At 41.3% G+C, this 21,498-nt stretch overlaps 1 protein-coding gene across 1 annotated transcript; it reads left to right on the forward strand.

Moving 5' to 3' along the window:
- Positions 1-7,665: 7,665 nt before the first annotated feature.
- Positions 7,666-21,273, forward strand: MTFR1 (mitochondrial fission regulator 1). The gene is made up of 7 exons (XM_079984669.1): positions 7,666-7,809; positions 9,051-9,149; positions 15,738-15,856; positions 17,113-17,351; positions 18,544-18,796; positions 19,153-19,303; positions 21,207-21,273. Exons 1-7 carry the CDS (start codon positions 7,744-7,746, stop codon positions 21,264-21,266), a joined length of 987 nt encoding a protein of 328 aa, XP_079840795.1. The 5' UTR covers positions 7,666-7,743; the 3' UTR covers positions 21,267-21,273.
- Positions 21,274-21,498: the final 225 nt, after the last annotated feature.

The following is a 21,498-nucleotide window of genomic DNA, read 5'->3' on the forward strand; positions in this document are numbered from 1 at the left end:
GCCTTCTTACGCGCGTCTCTAATTGGTTAAATGCGGCTGGCTGGACTTCCGCGGCATTGTGGGTTGGAGCCGGTGAAGCTTTTTTTTTTAAAAAAAAGGTGGACCTAAGAAACTACAAGTCCCAGGGAGACCTTTCTCGGCTTCGTGAGCTTTCACTGTCACGCGAGAGTATGGCGCGAGGGGGGGCGGCTTGTAGGCGAAAAGGATAAACAGAGCGATTCTGTGAGCGCTTATGGGAAGCGAGTCCCGCTCCTGTTCAGCGGGATTTATTTGTGGGCGCGTGTGTTTCCACGGGGGTTTGCTACCGGAGGTTGAAAAGGAAGTGTTCCAGCGCAGTCCCGTGAATGTATATTCGGAAGTATGCCCCGCTGCGTTGAATGGCTCTTCCATCTCTAGTTTAGGAATGCAGGCAGCCTTATTAGCCAGTTCTACTCAGGAGTAAGTCGTATTGAATTGAATGGGGCTTACTTCTGGGCATGTGGGGCTTGGATAGCAGCCTTAATTTCCTCTTTCACCAGCATGCCGTGAGTCTGAAAAATATACGAATTTTGGAGTACTTTATGAATAAAAACGTTTTTTCACTCGTAAAAACCAAAAATAAACATTAAAAAATGGAGCGTGGGGTGACCCTGTTCGCTACCCTTAGCTCCCGGGAGTAAAGGCAGGATAAAATTTCAACAGATAAACAATTACAAATGGGATTTGCTCCACAGGAGTGCTCTTAGGTTAGAGCAGGAAGAATTGAGGAGTGGGAGGAGAAGGCTCTGAAGTTTTTCCCTGCTGTACATATAGCAATAGAGGGCTCCTAGCTCCTAACGTGGGTCCCTATATGAAATAAGAGGGGAGGTATCCAGTTCTGGAGAGTGGGAAAGAAAAATGGTATTGTCTTGAAACACCCCTTAAATTATTCCGGGGAGAGGGGGGAGAGCAAATCAATTCCCTCTCTTCCCCTGCTTTCCATCTTCCTTATTTTCAAACTGACAACATAAACAGCATTCCATGCTATCAGCTATCTTAACTGATAGAAATCAGGCAGACTTCCTAAGTCTTGATTTTTTTTTTTGCCATAAGACTTTAGCAAATCAGTCAGGACCAGGGGGCATTGTGGCAAAGCTGTTGCCACCCTGTTGGACTCCATCTAAAGTTGGACCACATCAAAGGAAGACTATGCAGTGTCTTGACTAGGATACATTCTTCTGTAGCAACATGCATTTTATCAATTTCCATACTTATAAGACATTTTATCAGTGGTATTTAACTCCCCATAAATTTATTGAGAAATGGTTTTTTTCTTGATGTATTGAAATAGGAAGTATAATGACAACACAGCCATATGTTGTTTTCAGTTTAGTGTAAAGTTTTTAGTTGGGAATTTCCGCTACTGTATTGCAAAGTTATTGTTTATTGCAAACACACTGCAATCTTTAAAAATACAAATAATAGTAATAAAATACATTTTAAAAAGGAGGTAGATACCTGGATAGCTCAGCTGGTTACATCATGGTGCTGATAATGCCAAGGTTGCAGGTTTGATCCCCATATGGGACAGCTGCATATTCCTGCATTGTAGTGGGTTGGACTTGATGATCCTCTGGCTTTCTTCCAACTCAACAATTCTACGATCTAAGCTCAACAACTTTTACCTGTACCCATAAAATACGGGGTAGATCATTGCCAGTTTTTAACTCTGTAAGTAGAGTGCAGTCTTTTGGGAGTTGGCCACCCCTGGTATAAGAATCCAAGCCTAAACATACTTGGGAGTAAGCCTCATCAAAGTACAGTAGTAGGAACTTAGGAAGCTGTCTTATACCTTAGGCTTAGGGCATGTTTAGGCTGCTCACAAGGCAGCTTACAAGACATAAAATACAATACAAATATATAATATTATATAATCTAAACAACTACGTATTTAAAACAAACGCTTGACAGAGTATCAAGCCATATTATTGCACAGGGCTACTGCAGTCCTAAAATAATTTTTAATTTGCATATTGCAGTCCTTTTTATAACGACAGTACCGATAAAAGCGAGTTGCGAAATGCTACCGTAGTAGCGGACTGGGACCTAGTCCGGACGAGAAAAGAAACAACACTTGTACAGCTTTACTACGCTCTGCTAAGTAATCATTGGCTGTTGTACCGAGCGCTCCGCATCGGCAGATGGCGCTCTCGCGCGATCCTTCAGTACTGTTCACGTGAAGAGCAAGATTTCCCAGCTTGTCCGCAAACCAAGTCACCCGTCTCGATGGTAAACTAACGTCTTGTGACCCGGATAAGGCGGGAGCTGAAGCCTCACCTCCCGCAACGGCAAACGATGATTGGCCAAGAGCTGTAGCCGGTGCAGCTGGAGGATTGGTTGTTGAAGGAGACGGGCGGGGGAGAGATGAGGAGCGTGTGTGGGAATGATCTGCCGGGACTTGGCGGCTGCTGAGGTGACTGAGAAAGGAGTATTACCGGCAGGGCGAGGCGGTGAGTCTGAGCGGCGAGGCCGGCGGCCCTCTCCGTTCGTGCTGCGGTCCCGGGGTCCGCTGCTGCGGTTTTAGCCCTTCGCGCGGCCCTTGGTACGGGAGGGGCTTTTGAACCGGCTTCGGAGGGGGCTGAGGGAGAAGTTGGCCGTCCGGACTTGAGGATGCCCACACAGGCGCCTGAGGGGACCCGCCAATCCCGCCCCGGTGCGGCTGTGGGTGGCCGGTGGCCGCTGCCCCAGAGCTCCTCGCGCCGAGTGCCGCTTAGTCCCAACATTTCGTTGAGAGCACTGTTGCTTTCCCTCCGCTTTTCCTAAAAGCGGGCCTTGATCCGAGGCACACTCCAACCTGGGAGCATGTAGCACTGTAGCGCTAGCAGTAAAAAAAAAAAAATGGGGGCGAGGGTGCCTCTGAGCATGTGCAGTGCCCTCCCCCCGCCCCTTGAGTAATCGCAACCCGCCGTCGCGTTGTCGAGGAATAAGGGCACAGAGTAGGCAGAAAGGCCTGATTTCCAGGGTTAGGCCTAAATCTGGCCGCTCCTTGGGTTACAAAATAGGCACTCCTTTTTTTTTGCTTTTATTTCAGAAGTCAAGTGAAAGGTCAAAATGCTCCGCCGTCTGAGTTCTCTCTTTGTCTCCAGTGTGAGGACACTGGTTAGACAGTGGCTAACCTTGAGAAACTCTGTTCTTTTCTCCTACTGCGTCCTAGTAAACAACACTGTGGGCCATCGTTGCTAGCACTTTGAAACTTGCCTGCCTGTGCCAGCTCAGTGGTGACTTCTGTAAACAAAAAGCAGAGGCGGGGAAGCAAGGCATTTTGTCTTTTTTGTCGGTACTGAGATCAAGATTTGTTTTTGCCACATTTGAATACATTGACACACACACACATCAAAAACTTGTATCTAACATAGCTAGACCTAGTTCATTCTGGTGCTTCTTACATTGCTAGGCATATAAAAACAAGTTGTGCAGAGAATAATAGTGTGTAGAAAACATAGTTGCATTTAGGTGGAAGTCATTTAGAAATTGCAAGTTACTGTCTTCTAATGCTGATAGGGAAACCCAGTCACATGGGTAGGGTATAAATAATAAAATAATTATTATTGAGACAATTATTTTTAAGGTAACATAAAAACGAGGACTCTTTGTTCTTCAGGATTGTGTGTTCTGTTAAAGCTCAGGCAGCATTTTGGGAAAGGAGCCATAGACCAATGGTGGAGCACATGTTTTGCATGCAGAAACTGGCATCTCCAGTTAAAAGGATCAGGTAGCAGGTGATGCGAATGCCTGAGGCCCCAGAGAGCTGCTGTGAGTCAAGGGAGATAATACGGGGATAGATGGAAGTATTCTGATCTCTGATACAAAGCAGCTTCCAGTATACTGTGCTTATTGTGGCAACCAGTGTTTGTACCGCAAATGAAAATTCTCTGCACCTATAAATTAGGCAAATGTTTTAAAAGGAATATAAAAGCCTTGCATTTCTGTTTCATTATCATAGGTATTTGTAGGGCTTTAAAATATGAACATTATTGTTTCAGACTATCTAGCTTAAAATGGGGTTTGCCAAAATAAGTGGCAGTTCAAGAAAACATATCTCTGAACTGCTTACAGAATAATTGCAACTGAGCAACATGTGCAAAACTGGTAATTTTGAGTAGCAAACCCTCACCTCTAGCCAGATCATTAGGTTGATTCATCCTCAATTAGTGACCGCAAAGTCAAATGGAAAGTGAATTGCTTATGTACTGTGAGATATAATGCATATATTATGTTCTTGGTATCTTATGTATTACTAGGTATACTTAGAAAACACTAAATAATATTCTAAAGCACATAAGGGATCTAGATGCTGCAGGCTTACAACCTACTTAAAAAAGAAGTAGTGGGGTAAGGAATGAAGAAAGACAGGAGTGTAGATATTTAAATCCAAACGGCACTTGCTGGCTGCTGTATGCAATGAAGGTTAACTGTGTCCCCTGTTGCCAAATCAGCCATTTGCATTTTGAGGTATATAAATTGATTTTTCCATTAGTTTGGGAGTTCCATTACACTGGCCTAGTTTGCATGTCACAATAAGTCACAATTCATCTTAAACAGTGTTTTAATTGTGAATGTGGCTGTCACGTGGGTCCCTATGGCATCCCCGCTGTGTAGCTTAATTTTGGACCATGCTCTATTTGTTTCAAATAAACCAAGTGTAGTAAACATATAGCTCAGTCGGAAGAGCATGAGACTCTTAATCTCAGGGTCATGGGTTTGAGTCCCACATTTGTCAAAGATTCCTGCATTGCAGGGGACTAGACTAGATTATCCTTGTGGTCCCTTCCAACTCTGATACCAATATTTGTTCCTGTGGCAACTCAAGGTGACCATGAGTTGTATTTCATGAATTTCTACTCAGAGTAGACCAATTGAAATTAATTACTCCAAGTAGGTCTGTCATTGACTACCGTCCTATATGTTTCCTCCTCCTGGACAGAACATTTTAAAGGTCAGGATAAAAAAAAAACTTTAAAATATTGCTTTTCTTGACAATGCATCCTGGCTCTGTAAGCTGCTTTTCTTAGCTGAGGAAGCACAGTCAGGATATGGCAGATGAGTAGAGGCCAAGGAGGGGACTTGTTACTCAGTGGTAGAAGAGCACAAACTTTGCATGTATGAAGTCCCCATTTTGATCTTTGGTGTCTTCAGTTGGAAGAATAATGTAGTGGAAGAAAATCTGTCTAAGACTCTAGAGAGCCAATTCCAGTCAGAAAGGCTCACCTGGAAGACTGTTTCATCTTTTTCCTGTACAGATAGGTACAAAAAGTTTGCCATGTTAGTCTGTAGCAGCAAAAGCAGAAAATGTCATATTATGGCATATGAGTTCATGAATATAAGTCCACTTGCATCTGATGAATAAGTCCACTTGCATCTGATAAGTCTAATCCCTGAAAGTTTATGTCATATTACATTTGCTAGTCTTTAAATGTAAATGTGGGTAGGTAGCATTGGTGGGGGGTTTTTTGGGGGGTGGGATAGGGGTAGGGGGATAATCACAAATAAGTGGCAGTAGAAAGCCATGCAGGTACCCATAGTAATTTCAGATTGCTTTGTTGAGAAGCCAAGGGGAAGTCAAAGTTTGCAAAGAGGGCTCCTAATAGTTTCCCCTTCTACGGCTTCCAGAATAGAAACATGGAATTACAGTACGTATTGTCATGTTTAGTTTTGAGAATGGGGTGATACATTATTTCCCAGATGGGTCAGAGAAGAAGTTGCTGCTAGCAGATATTTGTGCTTTCTTAAGAAAGTATGCTTTAGTCTTCTGGAATGATCCATGTAAGTCTAAGAAAATGATTCCAGGTTCAAAGGGATACAAAATAAATGGCAGCCCTGAAGTGCATACCATGTACTGCATGTGAGAAACTGTCAACTGAACAGCTGCACCAGCATCTCAAACATCCCATAAACGGTAAACCTCAAGGCAGTGCAACTGAGGTTGCCTGTGCCAAGTTTCCACATGAAGATATTATTACCTAGGAGTGGTAAACTGTTGACTAAAACAAGCTTGTAATGAAAGCACTAGCAATGAATTAACTACAACAGTTCTTGCTAGAACTGTCCCAAGTGTCTTGTAGTCTGCTGACTTGTCATTTTTTTAAAAAAAAATACCATTCAGTTTTTCCATTATGTAGCAGACTAAGAAGTTTAACAAGTTTCCAAAATGATCATAATTATGTTCACATTATCAAATTCATCTTTCTTAGAGGAACTAAACTGAGAGCAGTAGATATTTGTAGGTTTTTTGATGATGTATGCATTTGATTCAAAAATCCTGAAATACACCATTTTCAGGCCAAAGGCATATTGACCCTTAGTCAAGTTGCCATGTATATGTGGGTATGCAAGACCAAAGTGTAAATGGAATCATGGTGAGAACTGCAGCTCTCAAGGCTATTTTCTGAACAACTTTCTCACCAACTATTTCATGCTATCTTAAATCAAGTTTTATCATTTATTATTTGTTTCTGTTATAAAAAAAATTAAATGACAAATTTTGGGCATTTGTCACAGGACTGGAAGCAGTGTAAGATTTTTAAAAATTGAAACATTGTGGGGTAAGGCTTAGATGTGCACAAGATATAACCAACGTTCCTTGTGAGAGGTGTTTGAATGAAATATAAGCTTCTTGAAAACATAAGCTCTTAAGAATCTTGTCTTTTAATTATCACTAGTACTTTCTTGTCAGTTATGTTCCATAGATACACAGATACACACATTTAGAGTGGAATCCTGGCAGCTACATTCTGAACCACCTGAAGTTTCCAAAGGCAGCCCCACGTAGAACACATTGCAGTAGTCTGGTTGGAAAATGTGGATGACTGTGGCAGAGTCATCCCATTCATGTTAGTGGGGCAGTTGGCATACGAGCCAGTGCTGATAAAACAAAACCCAAAACACTCCTGGTCACTGATACTTACTGGGTTTCCCCAGTCAGTGCCAAATTCATGAGCACTCCCAAACTATATACTTCTTCTATCAGGGAGAGTACCAGTCCATCCAAAACCAGTTGTAAACTGTCTTCTGGAACTGGGGAACTCCCCACCCACAGCATCATCTTGCTCTGATTCAGTTTTAGCTTGTTTGCTGCATCATTTCTCATGTTATGGATGTTTCAGTTTATGTGTTTTCGGATTGCGGACTGCAGGAAACCCGGAAGTACTGGAATGGGTTACTTCCGGGTTTCGCCACTCAAGCATGCACAGAAGTGCTAAATCATGCTTTGCACATGCACAGCAGCGCCAAATTGCGCCTGCACAGATCCTGCGCTTTAGGATGCGAACGCTGCGGATTGCGGACGTGTCTCCGTCATGGATTATGTCTGCAACCCGAGGTTCCACTGTACTGGTTTAAGATTTCAACAGCTTCCTTGGGAACTGAACATGGAAAGGAAAGGTAGAGCCAAGTGACATCAATATACTGATGACCAAACCTGCTTGCACCCTAGAACTTTATTTTCAATTTATGGAAATCCTACTTGACAGTTTTGACAGCACCTGAAAGTGAGTTTACAAATTACAATCAATAAATACTGATTGCTTACTTGCAGTGAAAATTGTGGACTTAGCTTTTTTTGATATGTTTTCTTCTAGATCATTTCTCATAGTTTGAAAGAGTTGCACACAGATACTCATGGTTTCACACTTTGTTTTTTCTCCCCAGAGTGACTATGGAACATTTGCATTCCAGCAAACTGAGGTGGTTAGCTAACAAGATTGTGGAAACCCTGCATTGTTCCAGATGATTTACTGGATTAAGCACCTACTTAGAGTGATATTTGAGAAAGCAGCATTAACTATGGAATCAGTAAGTGTTATAGTGAAGTACAGACTTGCCTGGCTGTTAGGATCAGTGTGAAATACCCTATTGACAGTGCCACCCTTTTGAGGGTCATGTGGCAGTAGTGTTTGAGAGCATCTTTTTGTGCCTGTAGCCCCCAGGTTATAGAACTCCTCCTCCAAAGTGCATTTGGCCTTGCCATCATACACATTTTGTCAACACATCACAGTATGCTTTTTTGCCCAGGAGTTAGATGAATGTTACATTAGAAGGGGTAGACAAATCTCTGTACAGTGGTACCTCTAGTTACGAACTTAATTCGTTCCAGAGGTCCGTTCTTAACCTGAAACTGTTCTTAACTAGAGGTGTGCTTTCGCTAATGGGGCCTCTTGCTGCCGCTGCACTGCCGACACACAATTTCCATTCTCATCCTGGGGCAGAGTTCTCAGCTCGAGGTAACTCTTCCAGGTTAGCGGAGCTTGTAACCTGAAGTGTTTGTAACTCGAGGTACCACTGTATTATAAACACTTAAAAATTTTATTTATTCAGGCTTTGATTCCATCCTTCACCCTAAGGTTCCAAGGAGGATTACTTAAAATTGGGAGAATAGATTAAAACAATAAAACATCAATTAAAATATAATTTAAAAGAAAGTGGAGCTTGAAGTCACTACTGATCATCAGTAATCTCAAGACCTGCTTAATTGGTCTTGTATTTCTATTTTTAGCATGGCTTGTCATGCTGCAAAAGAGAAGGAATTGGACAAGTGAGTGGGCTTGTTTGTCTGCATCCATTTCAAAACTGTCAAAATGGCCCAGTGGTGGTGGAGGAACTCAAGGTCTGGCCCACTGGCCAGATTCATTTCCTTATCCTTCTCTAGTCTTCTGTCCACATGAGAATTCCAGTGTAGATCATCCTTGTTAAAACATAATGCATGAAATCTCATGGTAGCTGTTCTGACAGCCGAACAGATTTCCTTCCCCCCTGCACATCCCCAAACCTGCCCTGTTCCTTTTTTTTTTGGGGGGGGGGAATGAAAAAGTTCCATTGCACAAGTATTTGTGTGTTGATGGATGATGTTGCACAATGTACTTTTCTTGATACAGAGGCATTGCAGTGCACATCTGCATATTTATTCAAAAGAGCATTAACTGGGGCTTACTCCCAGGTGATCTGGATTTGCAGTGAAACTTAAAGAAACAAATTATTTTCATGCTAGGCAGATCATGTTAGGCAGTAATAAAACTGTTTTTCTTTTTTCCTTCCAGTTGCTTTGGTCTAGTAAGCCTTATGGTCGTGATAGAAGTATTGTAAGGAAAATTGGCACCAACCTCTCGCTGATACAATGTCCAAGAGTTCAGTTTCAGGTAAGATTTTAAATATTTGTTTCACTTTCCAGAGGGAAATTAAATTAATCTTAGTGGTCAGAGCAAACTAATGGGATCTCGGTCTAGGCTGTTGGCACTTTTTTCATCTGTGAATTTGAAAGCTGTGTCAAATATCTCATAACCAGCATACTTTTCTCTAATAGGAAACTACTACAACTGTCTAAGGGACGCGGGTGGCGCTGTGGGCTAAACCACAGAGCCTAGGACTTGCCGATCAGAAGGTCGGCGGTTCGAATCCCTGCAATGGGGTGAGCTCCCGTTGTTCAGTCCCTGCTCCTGCCAACCTAGCAGTTCGAAAGCACGTCAAAGTGCAAGTAGATAAATAGGTACCTCTCTGGCGGGAAGGTAAACGGCATTTCTGTGTGTTGCTCTGGTTCACCAGAAGCGGCTTAGTCATGCTGGCCACATGACCCGGAAGCTGTCTGCGGACAAACACCGGCTCCCTCGGCCTATAGAGCGAGATGAGCGCGCAACCCCAGAGTCGGTCACGACTGGACCTAATGGTCAGGGGTCCCTTTACCTTTACCTTTTACAACTGTCCAACAGTTTTAAACAAAACAGTAACCATCAAAAATTAAGCAGAGATCACTCATTCATTCATTGCATTCATATATACTGCCTTTCTGCCAAGGCAGTTTACAATTTTTAGTATGAAAAGAAACAATATAACATGGCGAGTAGAGCAGGCCATGTAGTTTGTCTATACATGCCTCCCTTGATCTCTTCCTCACAGGACAGATGGTGTCAATTGACTCAGGGGTGGGCAGGGAGAAGGGACAGTGTATCTGAAGCAGGCCTTGATGTTTTACATAGGGGGGAGGCTTCTCCAGGTAGGGAAACAATATAAATATTGTCAAATAAAGGGAAAAAATATTCTTGAAAAAAGCTTGAAAGGACCAGCTTTCAGGATGTACTAATGTGTCAGGTGAGGTGTTGGGAGTCAGAGAGAGAGAATGGACCTGTTGAAGCACCTAAAACTTACAGCAAATGAGCTTACAATACTCACCTCTTTGTGCTATACGCCACTTAGAAGGTCTGAAGAGACCTCAAAGGATCTGCCTCTTTGGAGCTGGAGACACATTACAGCATTTTGTTGAAGGTTCTGTATATTTATTAAAATTTACCTTTGTTATTATGTTTTAATAGTTTACATTCTCTATCTTCTGAGCAGCCTGCTAACCCAACAGACAGGTTTTGCACATTGTATAACTTCCTTTAAAACTGTACCTCTGTTGGTTGTTTTTAAAATTGTTGAATGTCATGGGGAAACGTCTTAAAATACATCTTATGGAAACATTTATTCAGCAAGATATTGTGAGTTGGAAGCTTAATAGTATTGACTCTGGGGAATAGTAGAGATAGCTGTCATTAAACATCTGCCTACAAGTTCAGCGAACTCTTCCAATGAATATTCTGGTGCACTTCCTAGTGTAGATCTATGCTTTGAAAAGTTTGCTTTCATGAAAATAAAGTTAAGCAGTTTTAAAGCTTTGCTGTGTCTCTGTCATCTTAGAAGAGGGATTTGTCCCAGTCTTCTTCCTATTGTAGAGAGGTTATGCATGTTGTATTAATTTGCTGTAGAGTAACTTTGTGGAGCAGCAGAGCCTATTACTGCAAATGTTGAGTGAGTGATTGTCTCTAATGCAGCTAGAAATTGGCTCTGAACTTGGGAATTTTTTTATTGAAACAGAGCTCCTTTTGTCTACAGCCCCAGGAGTCACATCTATGACTCTTTTTAAATCTTGGCATGTTGACAGAGTAAATGGTAATTATCTTCTCAGATGTTTCCTTCACTGCATACCCGTATTCCCATTCTATGTTATTGTTATGAAGCTTTGGAAATGGGGTTCAGCAATGGCTTGTTAAGGTGTCACTGTACGTTGAAAAAAGACTTTCTATATGCTTAGAAGGGAGAGCTCCAGTTGCATTTACTCAACCCACACTTTGCCATGTAAAAGCTGCTTGTGATTCAGCTGTGTTAAGAAAGGTCAGACAAAGGATAAAAAGTATCAAGAAGCTTTTAACTTGTTGTGTTCTGTTGTGCTTTCATATATTCTGTTGGAAGCCACTCAAAGTGGCTGGGGCAACCCAGTCAGATGAGTGGGGTACAAAATTATAACTACTAGAGAGTTGATAGGGACACAACTCCCTTGTTGCAAGAGCTTCACTGGCTACCAGTCTGTTTTCAGGCACAGTTCAAAGTGCTGGTTATGTTATCTAAAGCCCTATACAGCTTTGGTCCAGGCCATCTGAAGGACCATATTCTCCTATACAAACATGTCCAAGCTCAGGTCTTTGGGGAATGTTTTACTTTTAGTCTGGCCACCTTCACAGGCATGCCTCATGGGGATGCAGTAGAGGGCCTTCTTGGTGGCTGCTCTGAGACTTCGGAACTCCCTAAAGAAGCTGGACTAGCTTCCTCCTTGTCCTTTTGCCAGCAAGTGAAGTCTTTTTTCCCCAGGCTTCTGGAAACTGGCTGTTCTTAAGGAAAGGCCTCTTAATAGTGTGCTGTACGGTTTTTTACTATCTGCATTTTAGTAGTTTTTTACATTGTTTTAATTCAGAATACAATTTAATTACTTTTTAACAATAGCCATTTATATGTTTTTAGCTATTTGTGTTTTATTGGTATTTGTTTTAAGTTTTGTGAGCAGCTGTGAGTCCTAGTTCTGGGGGAAAGGCACAGCATAATTACAATTAAATAGAATGAATGAATGAATGAATGAATGAATGAATGAATGAATAAATAACAGCTTTGTGGCACCTAAAAGACTAACAAAATTCTTATGGCATAAGCTTTCATGGACTACACTCCACTAAATCAGATTAGCTTACAAAAGTATATATTAGAATGTGTTACTTTTTAGGGTGCCCCAAAATTCTTCATTTTTGCTGTAAGATACAGTACTAACATTGCTTCCCAGTTGGAGGATTAATATATACAGGTATACACTTTCATAATTATTTCTTCTCAGTGTTAGCCTGGAGTTGTATAAGTGCATTTTTGAGTTGCGGAAACACAGTTAAATGGGATGGAATTGGATGAAGAGTCCTAATGATACATAGAATAGTAGACACTTTTATTTATAATTAAGTGAAAATCAGATGGAACAAAATGGTGAAACAGGGCTGGGGAAGAAGTGTTGGCACTTCATATAAAGGTGGAGAGAAATAGATACATAGAATCTTTGAAGGGCAAACAAATGTAATACATGTAAAACAAATGTAAAACATGTTTCAAATATAAAGAGCATTATTTTGACTTTTAGAATAATATGTGTTCCTTCAATATAAACAAGTGCAACCTTTTTGGAATCTTAGTTCTGTAATAATACAAGTCATATTGTGATTATATGCCAAATGCCAGATAAGTGTTTGTAGACTGAGGGTGCCACTGCCACCCAGGATTCTGGTTTTGCATATGCTTGTTCTTCTGTGACTTTTCTGACAATAGTTCCACAGATTTTAAATAAAACTGTGTCCTTGTGATGCATGCAGTTCTGAAATTACTGTTTTAATTAAACGTGATTTACAATAGCATTCATTCTTCAAATTTGAAAGTGGGAGGAAAGAAATATTTCAGGGAATTTTACATTAGTTGTGAATTCTGTGTTTTTATTGTAGTCGTATGACAATAGCATTTAATTTTACTGAAATCTTATGGGTTCTAAATTGTTCTTGAAGAGAAAATATATTCAAGTATAGGAATGATTTTAAATTTATGACTACATTGAAGTTAGCTGTTTCAAAATACACTTGTATGATACATTAAAATTGGTATAGTTTCTAGCATTTTTATAAAAGGTAAAAAGAACAGATGTTTCCTTCCTTTGTTGGTCCACCTGCATTCAAACTGTTTCCAGTTATAATGGGCTTTGAGGTTTAGATGTTACCTCTTAACATGAAAATGGATTGTGTCAACAAGGTTTATTTGGGAAAGAAAGGAATAGGAAGCAAGGAATAATATTTCATCTCTATCTGCAAAATTTTCTCACTGGCCTTCATCCATAAAATTATTCACCAGGAATAAGAGCTTTGGCCCTCTGGTAAGCCAGGATTCCTGATAATGGAGAGGATCCTCACTCACTGAAGTCTATTATTTGACACTGAGCTTTTGAGCCTGCTTCTATTGCTTAAAAGCTCAGTAGGGCATGAGACCTTTCCTCTCACTTGCAGAAGAGGGGAGAGGTTGGTACTTTCTGTGCTGCTGACAATGCAAAAGCAGCACAAGGGATTGGCTTCAGCCTGCTCCAGAAGCCCAGCACCACAGAGACAAACACCCCTCTGTAAATCCTTAGGCATGTGTGCCAGGGAGGATCGATGGTGAGCACAAATGATGGCTTTCTCTGGAACTGATCCAAGAATGTGTGAACCCTACAGATATTTCCAACAAAAGTGGGAAGCGGCTAGAGGAGAGAGTATGCAAACATATTCTTTGGGTACAGTTAATGTGGTTTCCAAGCTGAAAAGGTTATTATATCCATTCCCTAAATTGAACAGCCTTATAATACTCAGTTGTGAGGATTTGATATGTGTCACAGCAGCAGAATCAGTGCCAAGGTTGAACTCTTGCTTTTTTCTAGATTGTTGCTACACTGAAACTTTTCTATAGTGTTCTCTCTTTCCCTCTTTTTTCTTTCTTTCTTGCTTTAGCTATTATATCACAGGATCGTGCACTGAACCTGCAGTAAGTCAGTTTTGTCCTTTCTCATTAAACTTGATTAAGCTATTAGTGCATGCTTGTAATCATAATGAACTGCTATTAAGAACCATAAATCAAATTAACTTTTAGAGCCTTAATTTTCTGCTTGAGCTTACATAGGGGGCTTTAACTGCTGCAAGTTTTTGTTCTGCAACTGTGGGAGAGAAACTGTTGAGGCAGTCCTGTGCACACTTACTCAGAAGCAAGACCCGCTATATTCAATGGGACTTACTCTGCTCAAGTGGGCATACGATTGCGGCTTGAATAAGACGTTGTGACTTTAAAGTTGTAGTATAGTTGGACAAAGAAATGTGTGGTGGGTGATTTGGATGCTTGCCACAGACGCGGATATGGGACTCTTGTACTCCCATCAGCCCTAGCCAACACAGCCAGTGGAAAGAGATAATTGGAGTTGTAATCTAACATCTGGAGGTTTCCATGTCAGCTGCCCATAAGCTTGAGACTGAAGCACTAAGAAAATGAAAACCTCTAAACCAGCACTTCTCAGGTTATCTGATGTGATAGATCAGCTATTCCCTCCCCTAATGTGCTAAGAACTAGTAACATATTTGGTCCCTGAAATGCCCCACCCAACCTGGGCTGTGTGGAGTTGCCAGGGGCCAGCAACTGATGACTCACAGAACAGCATTGGTCCATGGACCACCACGTTACAACAATAATAATAATAATACAGTAATAAATTTATTATTTATACCCCATCCATCTGGCTGGGTTGCCTCAGCCACTTTGAGTAGCATTGCTCTAAACCACTATGGGAACTCAAATGTGGTTTACATTAAACTACTGTTAGTGTGAGTCACAGTTGAGTGGCATGTCTTAATTGAGCTTCAAATGTAGAGTTTAAAGCTAAACTACAACTTGCTATTTTAGTCACCTTGGAAGTCATGTCAGAATAACCCAGTGATAGTTAAGGGATAAGTGCACTTGATAATCTCTGTCTTTCTTTCTGTCTGTCTGTCTCAACAACTAGATCCACACAGAATATGTAATAGCAAACCTCTGCATAGGCCTGTAAATTTGGCTCCAAGTCTTTAAGGCTGGAAAAATATTTCATATATTTGGAGTTGGCCTAGGGGAAAAAATCCACAGTTGCTAGACAGCAGTATCAGCCCTTTATGTATTGATCATGGTGCTTTCTTAGCTTTGTTGGCAAATCTGGAAACAGATACTATTTGACATTAGAACTGCACCCACATCCTCTGGCCATATAGTGCATATTCCCAGTGTACATTTTGCACTTTCTATCTTTACTCCTATTTCTCAGCAAAGTATTACTAACTGGAAGGGCACATTTAATGCAGACCAGGTTTCTTGCTAGCTCTGCCATGTAGAATATTATTCCCTGGTTTACTTTAATCTTTAATCTGAACCTTCTTTTGCATGAAAACATTCCTTTTGGGCACTTGGAAGGAACGGCACTGCTAGATGCTTGGTGAGATTAGAGAATTGTCCATGGACTGTAGTCAGTAACTATTAGCTTAGGTAACTTTCCAAATTGCAACTAGTGACTTATGGTGTAGGTTAAAGAGAAACTTGCCTGGCGTTGTACACATTGGAAAACATAGGTTTATTTGCAATTTGTTGTACTGTATTAGTTCATGTTTTGTATTTCATAGATTAATTGTGCTAATACTAAAATTTCTGTGTTTAGTTCACATGCAGTATTCTTTGTGGGATTTATCCCTGGTGTAAAATCTTTCTCCTTTTCCATCTGTTTCTCTCTGACATAATAGGAGGATGTTTCATCCTTCCACTACCCTCAAGTAAGCAAGACTATGTGTGAAATCATTGTCGACTTAGTGTTATTTGAATTCTAATATGTAATCTTGTCCACTCAAATCTAGCTTCCATCTCAGTCTGCAGAAGGCAGTCATTCTAATCCACTGAGAGATGATGGAGTGGTCTCCCTTGCAGATGTGGGGTGGGTTGCTGAAGAAGAAAGTGAAGTCTTTACACGGCTCAGGTATGTTTTTTGAAGCTGCCCCTCTGTGGTTGATTCTTTAAGTCAACCTGTGTCAAGGGAAGCAGCAGTGTGTTGAACTGAACTAGATATCCTGCTCATTTGAATGCTGTCAAGTGTTGTTTTCATGGGTAGAGAAACAGCAGTCACCTAGGCAGTCACAAGTTTCAGCACCCCTGGCACTTGGAAGATAGGGAATGAACAATGTAAAGGCAGGTGCTTCCAATGTTTAGATTATTGGGTGTAGGCTAGGACTCTGTAATGTGATGTAAACCCAAAGAACTGCCTCTGGGATGCACCAGTTTCATTTTGACAATATGAGAAGCAGAGAGTTGACATATTGGTGAAGTGGGGTTGGGAGGACATTGGTCCCTTTTTGCATTACTGAATGATGATCCTACAGTCCATAAAGCAAGAGATGACTGCAGAGAAAGCCACAGTTTTGCCAGTGCTCTCTTCCATTCATTCCTGCAGAAATTGATATGCTGTTATGAGGTGTTTCACATTAAGTGTGACTATAGGTTGATGTAGGGACGCAGGTGGCGCTGTGGGTTAAAGCCTCAGCGCCTAGGACTTGCCGATCGAAAGGTCGGCGGTTCGAATCCCTGCGGCGGGGTGCGCTCCCGCTGCTCGGTCCCAGCGCCTGCCAACCTAGCAGTTCGAAAGCACCTCCGGGTGCAAGTAGATAAATAGGGACCGCTTACCAGCGGGAAGGTAAACGGCGTTTCCGTGTGCGGCTCTGGCTCGCCAGAGCAGCGATGTCACGCTGGCCACGTGACCCGAAAGTGTCTCCGGACAGCGCTGGCCCCTGGCCTCTTAAGTGAGATGGGCGCACAACCCCAGAGTCTGTCAAGACTGGCCCGTACGGGCAGGGGTACCTTTACCTTTACCTTTATAGGTTGATGTGTATTCCTTTGTGGCACATGAAAATATTTTGGCTGCCATTATACATTAAATTTACAGAAAGATGAGAAAGGGGTAGATTTGGGGAATTCAATTTGAAGTGAGAACTAACTAGTTGTGGCAGTCTTAATAGCCTATGCAGCCATTCCCTGTACAAAGAAGTAGTAAAAAAAACACACCTCATGCCTATAGAAGGTTTAGGCTGCATAAGATGCTGTGCACATGGAGTTCCAATCACACAACAGAACTTCCCCTTCCTCTCCCCCTCTTCTCCTCACCATTGCTCCCTTTAGCTTGTTTGATAATGGGGTTTTTTAAAAAGTAAGTACTACTGTATATTGTTTTGTTGATTACAGATCAGACGTTTGGTCAAAATCCCAAACATATCCTAGAGGTGAAGGCTGCTCAGGAAGAGATCCAAATATTCAAGTACCTTTGCCAAAGCCATTGCAAGAAAAAGAAGACTCCAAGATTGCTGTGCCCACAAATGATGAAGCTCTGCAGAAAATCAGTGTGCTAGAAAATGAACTTGCCAGTTTAAGAGCGCAAATAGCCAAAATCGTAAGCTTACAAGAACAGCAGAATATGACAGCAGGTATTTTTTTAAAAAATATATAACAAAGCTAATTTTATAACTTTTCTTTCAAATTGACTTTCATTCCAATGGGTCTGATTATTCTTTGCATTAGAAGTGGTGACTTCCATTGTTGTGGTATCTCACTTCTTAACTCACCTTGACAGGAGAGGGTCACACTTTGCTGTTCCATCCACTGGACTATTCATACTTTCGTAAACAATTGCAGAAACGTAGGCTCAAGGTGATATTGAGCCATTGCTGTGTTATCTGACATTGTTGATTTTAAAGGTGCTGAATGGCAGTAGTTGAAAAAGCTTGTCTGATTACTATTCTGATGTCTAAAAACAACTTTATGAAAGCGTCAGTTAACACATTTTGGGTGTTGAATTATTCTTTAAGCCATATTTCCAATTTATTCATCTCTGATTAGTGACTGCTAAACATGATTTGGAAGACTGCCAGTACTTCTTGGAAGAAGTATAAAGACATTAACTACTTGATTGCCTTGCATTCCCTTTCCTTTGTCTCATTTATCCCCTCTTAATAATCTACTTTTTCATAGCAATCTGAACATGACAGCAGAGGGTATTGGAAGGACGAGAAGAACAACCTTGTTTCCTAGCCGGCAAGGTCTTTAGTGTTGCACGTTAAATTTTCTGAGACTGCTGCCAAAATCAACCCAGTATCTGCAGTTGTAAGCTCTAAAGCACTGCTGCACTGTTCAAATATGTTTGATTTGGTCATCATTTTATAAGATGGCTGGTGATGGCTTATTATTTATACATTTGTCATACTTAAAGACTTCTAGCATTCTCTAGTGGCTTAAACAGAATCCACACCCATTGGGTAGAAATTTTAAAACTTGTTCAACACTAGTAAGACTAACCAGAGAATGGGGTTCCAAGCCCTTTTGGCACCCTCTACTCTTCTTGTATTTCCTTCCTAGATAGATGTCTGTCCGTAACTGAAAAATACTACATTGCTTTGATGGGCTGTGTTTTTGAAATGATAATCATTATTTCAGTGTTTCCCAACCTTGAGTCTCCAGCTGTTTTTGGATTACAACTCCCATCATCCCTTGCTAGCAAGACCAATGGGCAGGGATGATGGGAATTGTAGTCCAACAGCAGCTGGAGACCTAAGGTTGGGAAACACTGCATTATTTACTGAAGAATATTGTTGCATAATTAAATGGACTATTTTGTTACAGCTGGAGTAAGTTCTGCAGCATCAGTTCCTGTTCTAGCAGGAGTGCCAGCACCGCCCCCGCCGCCCCCACCCCTTCCACCTCCACCACCGCTCCAGCAGAGCACTTCTGCCATTGATCTTATTAAGGAGCGCAAAGGAAAAAGAGTAAACTCTGGACGGACTGTTATAGATGATGATTCGAAGAAACCTGAAATACCAAATATGCTAGATATTCTCAAAGATATGAACAATGTAAAGCTGCGATCTGTGAAAAGGTGAATCTACTACAGCTCTCTGTTCAGGAAGTGGGGGGGGGGCTTTCAGCGAGGATGCTTAACAATGGATGGTTACTTAGATTACACACGTAGCCATTCATTTGCTTAATCTTGCACCATCATGCACTCTTTCGGATTAAGAGGTACATCACATCCCTCTTTAGGTAAAGTTAGCAGCTCAGGGCCAGGAGATGTGCTGTATCAGATAAGAGGATGGAAGATGTGTTGTAGCACTTGTAGCTGGTAGTACCAACCCTTCCAGGTTAGGGAGTGAAGAGAGAGCGAGGAAGCCAGTCTCTGCAGGCTTTTGAAGTGTCTACAATACAACTCAACAGTTTTGCTCTATTCTTTTGAAGACCAGAGGAGAGCACCAAACGAAAAGCAGCCGACCCAACAGATCCAGCCGCACTAATAGCTGAAGCTCTTAAAAAGAAATTTGCTTATCGATATCGAAGTGACAGCCCAAGTGAAACTGAGAAACAGGCTCCTGAATCTGACACAAGACTGGTAAGCACTGCATCCAATTTATGATTCACTGGACTCTAGTGACTAGGATTTTAATCCTCCCTCCCAGTTCTCCCTTGACCTTTAAAACTGTAGTTGTAGCCAACTGCATATATCTTAAGGATCATGCACTGGAAGTTGACCCGGCTTGCCACTGGAATGTGTAGAAGTCTCTCTGCCCCCTATGCACACAATTTCTGAGGAGAGCTTTTCTGACTTGGACTCTTTCTGACATGCTCCAGCCAGCTGATGGAGGGGCTGGCCTGTGTGGCTGTGAAACCCTTCTCACATGTGGTGTGTAGGATTATAAAATGGGTCTATCCACAGAAAATGCAGTCTGTCTTATTTTGTACCAAACAGACTGGTGAAGTTAGCATGATGTCATTTGTCTGTCCCTCCATTAGCCTACTTGTTCACTTGCATGTAATTCCTTGCTACATATGGACTAGGAAAGGTGTTAAATACTATAGGGCAACCTTATTGTTAAGCCCATAAAAGTTACTAGCCTGCCCAAAAAGCCTAATCCTGCTTTTTTTTTCCTCCTAAAAGGAGCCCCTCTTTTACCACTTTGCTACAAATTTCTATAATTTTTACTATTTATTGAATTTGTATATTGCCCTATACCCATAGGTCTCAGGGTAGTTCACAGGATCAGGCTAGCAGTGCAGCAGGCTAGCAAAAGGGAAACAAAGCACTCTCCTCCTTTGCCAGTCTGCCTTGCTACCACAGTAGCTGCAGAGAAGGGGTCTCACTGTCTCTTAAAACCTGCTCATCCTTGAGCAAAATTCACATACCCACGTGCAGATTCTTGATCCCCAATGGTAACCAGAAAAGTAGTTAAATACAAGCCTTCTATAGAGCAGCTGCATTATAGGGCTAGATTACTGAGGGCAAGGTGAGCAGGAAGCCTATTTTCTAGTCTCAGAACAACACTTGAAATGGGGAGAGGGGATTTCCCAGCTACGAAGGCCCCCCAATATGTTCTATTGTAACAGTCAGCTATCACCAATAACTGGGCTAACTTACACAGTTTGTCCCATTGCTAGTTGGTCTTTAGGCAGAATGGCATCAGAGGGTATGTTGCAACTATTGTTCATTATTTCAGTTGGTGGGCAAGAACAAGTATGTAATGAAATAACTGGTCACTGTACTAGAGGTACATAGAATTTAAGGGGGTTTGGAAGGCAAGACGGACATGATGGTGAAGCCTAATTCTAACTAGAGAGCTTCTTGCCAAACAAAGGTTTACTTGTACTTCAAGAATGCTGAACGCAGGGTTAACTCCATTTGGTGCCCTGGTCCTAACAGAAGTGTTTTTGATGCTGCAGGTGCCTCTAACAGAAGATGAGGCCTTTTTGCCAAATCACTCTTCCCCTAGCACCTGCAGGAGATTGGCCCCAGAGAGTAGAGGGGCCTTGTGGAGCAGCAGGGAAGGTGTAGGAAGAAAGAGGATTTGTCAAAAACTTACCCACATCAAGCTCTTCTGTCAGCAAATGCGTCTGCTGCATCAAATGCCCTTATACAAGTGCAAGACCACTAACTGAATTCCACTCTTTTATTTATTTGACGAGATTTATATACCACTGAATCAACAAAAACCTCTAAACAGTTTATGTAAAGCATGAACTAAAAATCAAATGTTAAACATTCATATAAATAAAATCAGCAGTTTTAAAACAAATGTAAATATTTATAAATCCTATTTGGTTTCTGAGCTCCATTATTTCACTTCTGGGTTTGCTTCTTAAATTTCTCAGTTTTAAAATTGATCAGGAAAAACCACAAGTAAAAGAAATGTGTAAGAATGACTTCTGAGTACATGCTAGCAGTAGCGTGTAGCCTTGGTGTATGGACTTACTCCCAGTATGTGCTAATCCTTGTGCTTACTCTCATTCTCTTTTTATAGTTTGGGCCACACATGCTGAAGCCTACAGGAAAAATGAAGAATCTAATTGAAAACTCTTAAGCAGGGGGGGGAAATTACCTCACTACAAAAGGACTTTTTACAACGACTTCTGCTTTTTTGAGAAACAAGTGTTTCATTTTTTAAAAAAAAATTCAGGGGGCTGAGTAATAGGTTTAAGAATATAAATATTGTATTGTGGTAACACAGCTTTTTAGTACAGAAATGTCAATGTGGTATTAGAGTATTAAGAGACAATATAAGAATGACTGACACTCTTAAACACCATGTGTAC

The sequence above is a fragment of the Podarcis cretensis genome (assembly GCF_951804945.1).
Source record: "Podarcis cretensis genome assembly, chromosome: 7".
NCBI lineage: Eukaryota > Metazoa > Chordata > Lepidosauria > Squamata > Lacertidae > Podarcis > Podarcis cretensis.

Excerpts from the sequence above, each read along its gene's own strand:
- MTFR1 (XM_079984669.1), top strand. The coding sequence starts at position 7,744 with ATGATTTACTGGATTAAGCACCTACTTAGAGTGATATTTGAGAAAGCA. Across the intron at positions 7,810-9,050 it reads CAGCATTAACTATGGAATCA|TTGCTTTGGTCTAGTAAGCC; the intron begins GTAAGTGTTATA and ends TTTTCCTTCCAG. Across the intron at positions 9,150-15,737 it reads GTCCAAGAGTTCAGTTTCAG|CTTCCATCTCAGTCTGCAGA; the intron begins GTAAGATTTTAA and ends ACTCAAATCTAG.